Source organism: Microtus ochrogaster, chromosome 5, assembly GCF_000317375.1.
Source record: "Microtus ochrogaster isolate Prairie Vole_2 chromosome 5, MicOch1.0, whole genome shotgun sequence".
Lineage (NCBI taxonomy): Eukaryota > Metazoa > Chordata > Mammalia > Rodentia > Cricetidae > Microtus > Microtus ochrogaster.
The window spans coordinates 56,730,146-56,740,203 of record NC_022012.1 but is presented as its reverse complement, the minus strand read 5'-3'; the positions used below and the strand labels follow the sequence as shown (position 1 = coordinate 56,740,203).

Sequence of the window (10,058 nt, the reverse complement as noted above, 5' to 3'; positions counted from 1 at the left end):
GAAAGCATAAATGAATAACTTGATAAAATGAATAAATCCCTTGAAGAAAGCCAAGAAAACACAAACAATGGGAGGAAAGGAATAAATCCCTTAAAGAAAGTCAACAAACAAACAAACAAACAAACAGTTAAAGAAAATGAATAAAACTAGTCAAGACCTGAAAATGGAAATAGAAGCAATAAACAAAACACAAACTGGGGGAATTCTGGAAATGGAAAACCTAGGTAAGCAAATCGGAACTACAGATGTAAGCATCACCAAGAGAATACAAGAGATGGAAGAGAGAATCTCAGGCACTGAAGATACAATAGAAGAAATGGATACCATTGGTTAAAGAAAATGTTAAATCTAAAGAATTCCTGACACAAAACATCCAGGAAATCTGGAACACTAATGAAAAGACCAAACCTAAGAGTATTAGGAATAGAATCCCAGTTCAAAGGCCTAGAAAATATTTTCAACAAAATCATAAGAAAATTTTCCCAACCTAAAGAAGGACATGCTTATAAGGTATAAGAAGCATACAGAATAACAAACAAATTGGACCAGAAAAGAAAGTTCTCTACCACATAACAATCAAAGCACTAAGCATACAAAACAGAGAAAGAATACTAAGAGCTGCAAGGGGAAAAGAGCAAGGAACATATAAAGGCAGACTGATAAAAATTATACCCCACTTCTCAATAGAGACTCAAAAGCCAGAAGAGCCTGAATAGACTCTTTAAAAAAAAGTATTCCAAGCAAATGAACCTAAGAGGCAAGCTTAGGTTTTAATATCTAGTAAAATAGACTTCAAACCAAAACTAATCAAAAGAGATGAGGAAGGACACTTCATACTCATCAAAGGAAAAAATCCACTAAGATGACATTACAATTCTTAACCTCTATGTCCCAATTACAAGGGCACCCACTTTTGTAAAAGAAATAGAGAAAACAGCATATTGACCCTTACACACTGATAGTGGGAGACTTCAATACCCCAGTTTCACCAACCAACAGGTCATCCAGACAAAAACTAAACAGAGAAATACTGGAGCCTACAGACATCATAAAACATCATAAAACAAATGAACTTAATAGATATTTATCGAGCATTTCACTCAAACACAAAAGACTATACATTCTTTTTAGCACTTTCTCCAAAACTGACCACATACTTGGATACAAAGCAAATCTCAATAGATACAAGAAAAATTGAAATAACCCCCTTTATTCTACCAGACCACCAAGAATTAAAGTGGAAATCGTTGGGCAGTGGTGGCACACACCTTTGGTCCAATCATTTGGGAGGCAGAGACAGTCGGCTCTCTGTGAGTTCAAGACTAGTCTGGTCTACAGAGCAAGTTCTAGAACAGGCTATAAAGCTACACAGAGAAACCCTGTCTCAAAAACAAAACTAAAACAAAAACCAGGATATAAACAACAACAGAAACAACAGAAAGCTTACAAATGCATTGTAAAGGAACTACTGTCTACTGAATGAAAATAAGAAACAAATTAAAGACTTTCTAGAATTCAATGAAAATGAATACACTGCATACCCAAACTTAGGGGACACAATGAAAGTCATTCATAGAGCTAAATGCTTACACACACACACACACACACACACACACACACACATTTGGAGAGATCTCATACTAGGACACCTAAAAGCTCTAGAACCAAAAGAAGCAAGCTCACCCAAGAGGAGAAGTAGATGGCAAGAAATAACCAAACTGAGGGCTGAAACCAATAAAATAGAAACAAAGAAGACACTACAAAGAATCAGTGAAACAAAGAGTGGTTCTTTGAGAAAATCAACAAAAGAGACAAATCCTTTTCCAAACTAACAAAATATCCAAATTAATAAAATCAGAAACAAAAAGGAGGACATAACAACAGACACCGAGGAAATACAGAGAAGCATAAAGACATACTTTAAAAACCAGTACTCCACAAAATTGGAAATTTAAAAGAAATTGATAATTTTCTCAATTTTACCAAAGTCAAATCAAGATCAGATGAACAATTTAAACAGACATATAACCCCTAGTGAAACAGAAACAGTTATTACATACAACTCTCCCAATCAAAAAAGTCTGGTACCAGATGGTTTTAGCACAAAGTTCTATCAGACTTTTAAAGAAGAGTTAACATCAATACTCCTCAAATTATTCCACAAAATAGAAACAGAAGGAAGATTACCCAATTCATTTTATGAGGCCACAGTTACTCTGATGTTCAAACCACAAAAAGACTCAACAAAGAGAATTGCAGACCAGTTTCCCCTATGAACATAGATGCAATAATACTCAACAAAATACTTGCAAACCAAATCCAAGAACATATCAAAAAGACCATTCATGATCAAGTAGGCTTTATCTCAGAAATACAGGGATATGCATACAACATACAAAAAAATCAGTAAATGCAATCTACCATATAAACAAACTGAAAGACACAAACCACAAGATCATCTCATTAGATGCAGAAAAGGTCTTTGACAAAATCCAGCACCTATTCATGACAAAAGTCTCGGAGATAGTAGGGATACAAGAGACAAACACGAACATAATAAAGGTAATCTACAGCAAGCCTATAGCTAACATCAAAATAAATGGGGAGAAACTCAAAGCAATTTCACCAAAATCAGGAACAAAACAAAGTTGTTCACTCTCTCTGTATCTATTCAATATAGTACATGGAGTCCTAGCTAGAGCATTAAGACAACTGAAAGAGATCAAGGAGCTACAAATTGAAAAGAAAGAAGTCAAAGTGCCATTATTTGCAGATGATATGATAATACACATAAGTGACCTGAAAAATGCCACCGGGAAACTCCTACAGCTGATATGGTGAGGAATAAACAGACTTTCCTTTCTGGAAAGAGATCACTGCGCACACCAGGTCCACTCTGTGGACAATATTGTACTAGACAACTTCTGGCATGATATGCCAGACGCAGCAAATGTAGGGTTAAGGAATCGGACACAAAAAGGATGTGAAAATGGGCTTGTTCACCAGGCCAGGACTGAATCCAGGCCTTGCTGGTAACGCTTCTGTATAGAACATGAGATCACAACATGACCTCTGCTGGCATTTGTGGCTGTCAGGGCAGAACAGTCTAGAACTCAGTCAGTCATTGTCCCACCGCCACCTGAGTCCCTGAGAGTTTGCTCACTCACCATCCATTGTATAATACAATATTATTATACAATGACATAATTGTATAATTTAATATACAATTATAATTTAATAATTTAAATTATTAAATTTAAATCTTAGAAATATTTAACTTCATTTAAATATTAGAAAGACATTACAGTGTTAAGGGTTGCACTGCTTAAATCAAAATAAATTGCGGTCATTTAAAAATTGGTTTAATGCCACTAATAAACGTGTGTGTGTGTGTATAAAACTTACAAAGAAGTATCTTAAGAATAGTTTGTAATAATATAGATGCTATTGTGGACTTGAAGTTGTATAGCTGAGGCCTAATTGTGTTAGGGTATAATAAGAAGAGGCAGCCAAATGCCTGCTAACAGAAAATGATGTTGAATTTTACCTTGAGTCCTACCTACACTTTCAAGACCAACCAGCCCAAATTCAACCTGTCTTCTTATCTATCCTTGGTCTTTCAATCTGAACAGCACATTCTGTAACCTCTATAAGCCCAAATGTCAGTTAACTCTTTTTCTGTCTGCTAATCTTATCACTTCATTGAATTAAATATAAGCTCTTGGAGAACAAACTGTGTCCCTACAATTTTTAGACAGTGCTAGGTCTTCAGATGTTTTCACTAACTTTAGTACTACTTTTTGATCTGCAGGATGTAGATGTCTGCTAAGTAACATCTCTATGAAACAGTGAAACATGGGGCAGAGATGGCAAGGAAAATATGATATGGGACTTCTAAACCTGATCACCACGTTGGGGAGATGGCTCAGTGAGCCAAGTGCCTGCCCCTCAAGCATTGGTTTTATTCCCAGCACACACATAAAAGTCAGATGCCTGCATGTGCATAATTCTAGTGCTGGAGAGGTAGGGAGAGTCAGTCTAGCCAAATCTACAAGATCGAGGCGGGGCTCAGTCAAAGACTGAAAGGAATAGAGGTAGGTAGCCAACTTTGGGCTCTGACTCCCACCCACGTGACATGTGTGTGTGTGCGTGTGTGTGTGCACATCTGCATGTGTGTGTATGTGTGTGTGTGTGTGTGCACATCTGCATGTGTATGCAGACACAATTTAATTTACAAAGCAGAATAGGTAGTTCTTTAGACAAGGAAATATGGTGATTATAGTATGCAAATCCTTCAGCAATCACCTGGCTTTATAGACCTCTAAGGCCTATGCATGGATTGTCTCTAGTCCCTTTCTTGCACAGCTGTGCAGACTTCACCTGGGGACAATGGTTTCTAATGTCAGTTCCAAGGAACTCCAAGACTCCACTAAGGCTTGATGACTAGGTGGGATGGTTATCACAGTCATGTGATCTGTGGCTGTTCCTGCTCAGGTAGCAAATCAGGTGTTTGGCCTCCAGATAGCATTAAAAAGACTTGTTAATCAAGGACCCCGTTTGCCCCTAGTTGAAGAACTGAGTACTAGCTAACTCCATAAAGGGTTCCTGCCTTTCAAAGATGTAAAACACAAAGCCAGTTTCTCCTCCATTCTTTTCTCCCCTTTTCCTTTAGAGATGGATAGTGTCAGAAAATATGAGCGATGGTTTCACCAGCAGTGGCCCCGATCAAGGAAAAGTTCCCCCAAACCAGGAGCCATTATTCATAAAGGGTGTATGTGACCTGCTGCTTACCAAACGTGTTAGTAATCCCCAGGAAAAGAGTTAGCCTCAACTCCCTCTGTAACTCATGTCTCGATAATTAGTTCCTCTGATTCCGCTAGAATTCCCAGCTCGTCACTAACCTCAGATAAAAGGCTGCAAACAGTGACATCATTCTAGTACAACAGTGCTGGAAAAACAATGCTGCCATCAAATGAAGCTTGAACAACGAGACTCAAGAGCTCCTACTCTTAGCATGTCACGAGCTTCTTCAACTACAGGCTCTAGATTTCCTAAACTCTCCTGGCCCCTACCCATCTCTAAATGAAGAGAAGAATTGTCCATAGTGGCCAATAATACCTTTGCATGGATGGCAGCTCCACTATAAACCAATGGCTAATGAAATGTTGGGCAATCCAGCTTCAGACCCTGCTCAATGAGTCGAAAATAGTATTGTGGTTAGGAGGATTCAATGAGATAATGCACACTGGACTCCACCCAGCATGAGACACAGGGTAGGTTCTCATTAAACTCGAAAAAAGACCTTCTAATTAATATGATTGGTTTTCTTTTAAAGAATGGAGATGCCTGGGCTTGGGGAGATGGCTCAAGGAGTAAAGACTCTTGCTGTCGATTCCCACAACCCACAAGCCACATGGCAGAAGAGAATCTACTACTGTCATGTGGGTGCCAGTGTGTCCCCAGCACACACAAAATAAATGAATGTAATAAAAATAAATTTGAAAGGAGTGGAAGCGTTTACAATCAAATTCCAGTGACAATATATAAGAAAGCAAAACCTACTAAAATTTAAGGCTTCGATAGTTTTAAATAATGCAGCCACACACACAAATCATTGCAGTCTTGGGGGAAAGCAGGTCATTATCAAGTTCCAACTTTAATGGCCACACTGGTTGACTTAGATCCTTTGGACAGGTGGCTTTGGGGCAGGTTTTTTGTTTGTTTGTTTGTTTTCTTTTTTTTTTCTTTTCTTTTCTTTTTTTTTTTGGAATCTGTTCTCACACACCGGTTCTCTCAGGGAGGGGTTAAAAAAATCTGCCCTTCCTTTACCAGTTCAATGACAAGTCGAAGCCCCACCCTGAGAAGCTGTGTGACCCCACGTGTGGCTTGTGATGTCCCTCCGCGGAACGGGACACAACCCACAAAGGGGCAGAAAAGACACTAAAATGACCCCGGTTCCCGGCCTGATCAAGCGTGGTGTGGTGGATGGGATAGCGGTCAGGGCTCGGTGGCCCCTGACCTTGGCCAGGGTCGGCGTGCTTGGCACCAGCCCCCTTCCTCGCCGCCTACCCCGCGCTGCGCACTGCCCCGCCCGCCCTCGCGGCCGGTGATTGACACCGACACCGGAGTGGGTACATACGGGTCCACGGCGCAGCAGGGCTGGCGTAGAGAAACATGGCTTTCCCTCTCCCGGCCTTCCGCCCGCATCGCTCGCACTGGGCATGGCCCGGGGGACACTCCTGACCCCGCCTGGCTCCTCAGACTCTTCCCACCGTTTTTGATTTCCCTGACCTGGGAGACTCTTCCAGTTGTTTTCCCTCCACCCTGAGAACAACCTGGAGTTTGCCAAGAGGAAACTCCTGCGAGGGGGATGGACACTCGCCCTGGCTGCTGCTGACAAGAGGTGGAAACCATTCCAGCCAGGAGTTGATGGAGAGGGGAGGACACGACCCTGGAGGGAAAGTAACACTCGGAGCTCGGTGCGGGAACAGCGAGGTCTGCAACAGGCATCTGCAAAAGGAGCGGGCAGCAGCGGTGCCCGGTGCCTGAGTTCCTAGGCGCATCGCTACGTCCATCGCCAACGCCGAGGGCTTGCTCCGAGCACACTCGAGGGCCTGCGGGCAATTTTTTTCAGCAGGACTTACCTTTCTCTTCGGCATAATGACTACGTTGGTGCAGCAAAAAGTAAAGCAACGGGCTGGGCCGCCTGGCACGCCGCTGGATGTTGCCTAGCTGCTGCAGCTGCTCCTGCAATGGGCTCAGCTAGCCCGGCCTCTCCGACCTGCACCTCCGCTTCCTCCCCCCGGCGCTCCACTCGCTCGCATCCTGGTCCCCCAATGGCGAGCCCCGCCAGCCGGTCGCGAGGCCCCATTGGCTGAGGGAACGTTCTAAATTCCACGAGGGCACGCCCACCCCCGCTCACCCAGTACGCGCAGTTGTAGTTTCTACTTCACTGGGAAAAAAAGAAAAGAAAAAAATAATCTGCCTGGCGACTGAGCATGCCCAGTTGAACTAGTAGGCTTCAGGCCACTATCTTAGAGTTTCATTGCTTCACGCGCCTTCTTTGGGTTAGAGCAGAATGCACCTTTGTAGAAAAGAAAAGTTAAGTACTGACATGTTGACTTTATAATGTAAATAGGAACACAGGGTATCTTGTACATTGGTTACTCATAAAAACTTGTAATGGGTGTTCATGGTGCAGATCTGTACAGGATAGGAAGGACCTTTGCTAAGGAAGTCTTACAGTTTCTAGGGCTCTCAGTCTCACATCTAACAAATAGAAAAATGCCTCGGTCTAATTGTGATTTATTATTATTATTGCTATTATTATTTATTTTAATCTACGATTACAAGTCGCATACAAATTTGGCCATTCTGTGTGAAAATGGATATAGTGTGTTTGTTATGGGGATTAGGGAGAAATCGGAAAAGGAAGAACAAATTTATATTTTAAGTATGTACATTTAAACTACACCTGTCAAGTTACCTTTCATGTATAGTGTAATGTTGCTCAAAGTTCTATAAAGAATTGCAAAATATACATTTCTAAATTTGTTTTATAAGGGTCAGTTTCATCCTGGTGAAGGACCTCAGTGGTGGGGTTGAGGGAGAATTTTAGATCAACACTCTTTATAAACATAGGCACAAAGACACGTACAAAAATTTAGCAAATCAAATTCAACAACATGAAGAAGATAATACATAACCAGGGAGTTGGCCCTGGGAACACAGAATTTGTCTAACATCTGAAAATCAATCTGTGTCATCAGCATGTGACTATAACAAGGAGTGAGGTCATCTTAACAGCTGCAGGAAAAATGCTAGTGAATGGGTGAGCAAGTCGTGATAAATCCGTACAATGGAGTGTTACTCTGCATCAAAGAAATGAGCTATCCCTACTCAGATAAGTAGCAAAAGCAAAATGAAAGTCAATACAAGACACGGCGGTGGGTGATTTCATTTGTACAAAATTACAGGAAAAGCAGACTAAACTAAGCAGGGTTAGCCTCAGAATCGTTCCAAGGCAAAAGTCTCATCATAGGAAATTTCCCTGAAGCCTTACAAAATGCATAAGATGAGATTTACTTTGGCCACGCAGAGCCTGAATGGAAGTATCAACCATGTCATCAGGCAATTCATTTGAACTCCTACTTCACCTTTTCCGTGTTAATTTTCAAAACAAATAAGTTGGAATCCCTGCAAGCCCGAGAGGTAACGAATGGCTTCCTTTTCTGGTGCATCTTTATGAACTCTGGTGTGGCTCGGTCTTTCTGTCACTGTCTGCTGAGCCTCAGTGTCCTGCTGCTTTTATTTTCTTAGTGCTCAGAGTTTCCCCTCTTCAGTCAGAGCGAGTCTTCCTTGGGACATGGTCCCAGTTGTCTTTGATGGATCTTTTCTCTCTGAAATTCAGTAGATGACATATTCAAAATAACTAAGGTAAGGCCAATTCTTTGCTTTAGAGCTGCACAAAAAAACTAGACTTTCATATTTTTACCATTAAACAAATATAATGACTATGTCTTGGAGGAGAGTTAATTTCCCAAGTGCTTGATGGTTTAAGAAGAAGAAAAAACGCCAGGGAAGATATTTTTAGTAAGATGTGTGGGGAAGAGGCTGGATAGTGTTAAGAATGTAATCTGGGTTGAATTGTGCTTTTTGCTTTTGGCAAGTGCTTTGCCACTGAGCTACATCCCCAAGCCTGTTGGTTTTCTTTATGGAGATTTAAAGGTGTCAGAGTTAGGGATAAAGCGACTTTTTCCCCTCTGGTAATAAAATGTGATCCAGAAAGTTGGTTTCTTTCATTGCTAGTTTTAAAGATCAAATACTTAGTTAAGAGTAGCAAACAAAAATTACAATCATAGTTTAGTGCACAGAATAAAACAGTTGCAATGAAGTTGAAACTTGTTAGCTGGATAAACAAAGCTGATTGTGGGACTGGAGAGATCACTCAGTGGATAAGAGCACTGGCTGCTCGCACAGAGGGCCCAGGTTTGATTCCCAGCAACCCTATTGTGGGAAGTCCACAACCATCCATAACTCCAGATCCAGGGAAGTGAGAGACACACCTGCAGGCAAAACACTCACACATAACATAAAATTAATAAATATTTTTTTAAAAAGCTGCTTATGAGAAACCTTGAGTGTTTAAGTCTCTTAGTTCATTTCCAAATACTGAAAATCACAACTTCAGTTGCATACAGCAGTGTCTGTCTTTCCTTTGATATGGGTTGCACCTGCCTAAGCAGGGCAAGGGAACTGTGTACCCTCCCCCCACCACAGATATGCCTTTATTATCCTTCAAGACAGGGGAAATCAGTGCTGAGGGTAATAGGAGGAGGCAAAGAGAATGACTGGATGGCAGCTAGAATTTCAGGTTAAGAGATAAAGAGGCCTAAACTATCCAAGTGTGGGACCACAGAGATCAGGCTGTTAGGAGGCAAGCAGGGCTCTTCCGTTGGGTGTATCCCAAAGAACATTTTAGTACTTTTCTGAACGACCAACCTTTGAGACAGTGAAAGCGTCTCAACAAGGTGCAGATACTTCATGAGCTCAGACAACGGATGGATCAAGGGAGTTGCTGTCTGAAGAAGAAAGAAGGAAAAATTAGGAAACAGTTAGAAGAGAAACTGTCTAGAGAAGCAGAGAGGACCAGAGGGATGGAAAGAGAAGGAGAAATGGGCAGGTGAGAAGCATGAAGGGGATGTGCTCAATGTACAATAGATTCTTGAATGGAAAGAGAATGTAACAGCACCATGTACTAGTAGACACAATAGAATTTTAAGTAATGAGAAAGAAAATGAGATGAATTCCATTTCCCATTTATTTGCACATAAAGACACACATGCTGCATGTGTGTGTGCACATGCATGTGCATGTGAATTGGTATATGTGTGTGTACTATAATATAAAATATATTTAACAGTGGTACACATTTCTAATGAACGTTGTGGGTCTTTGGGGCTCCAGTAATTTGCCTCTGGAAGAAATTTGCAGCATCTTCAAATCTAGAAGGAAAAATCAAAAGGAAGTTTGAAAGGAAAAGACTATTTTGCAAATCC

The 10,058-nt window shown here is 41.1% G+C and overlaps 1 protein-coding gene across 2 annotated transcripts in view; it reads right to left on the bottom strand.

Annotated features, from left to right (window-relative positions):
- Positions 1-6,894, bottom strand: part of Hmgn3 (high mobility group nucleosomal binding domain 3) — a 43,319-nt gene extending 36,425 nt beyond the window's left edge. The window contains exon 1 of one of the 2 annotated variants that reach the window (XM_013346411.2): positions 6,645-6,894. In XM_013346411.2, coding sequence (XP_013201865.1) covers positions 6,645-6,659 — 15 coding nt within the window. In that variant the 5' untranslated portion in view covers positions 6,660-6,894. The remainder of the gene's footprint in view (positions 1-6,644) is intronic. The other variant, XM_005347562.3, reaches the window with a different exon arrangement.
- Positions 6,895-10,058: the final 3,164 nt, after the last annotated feature.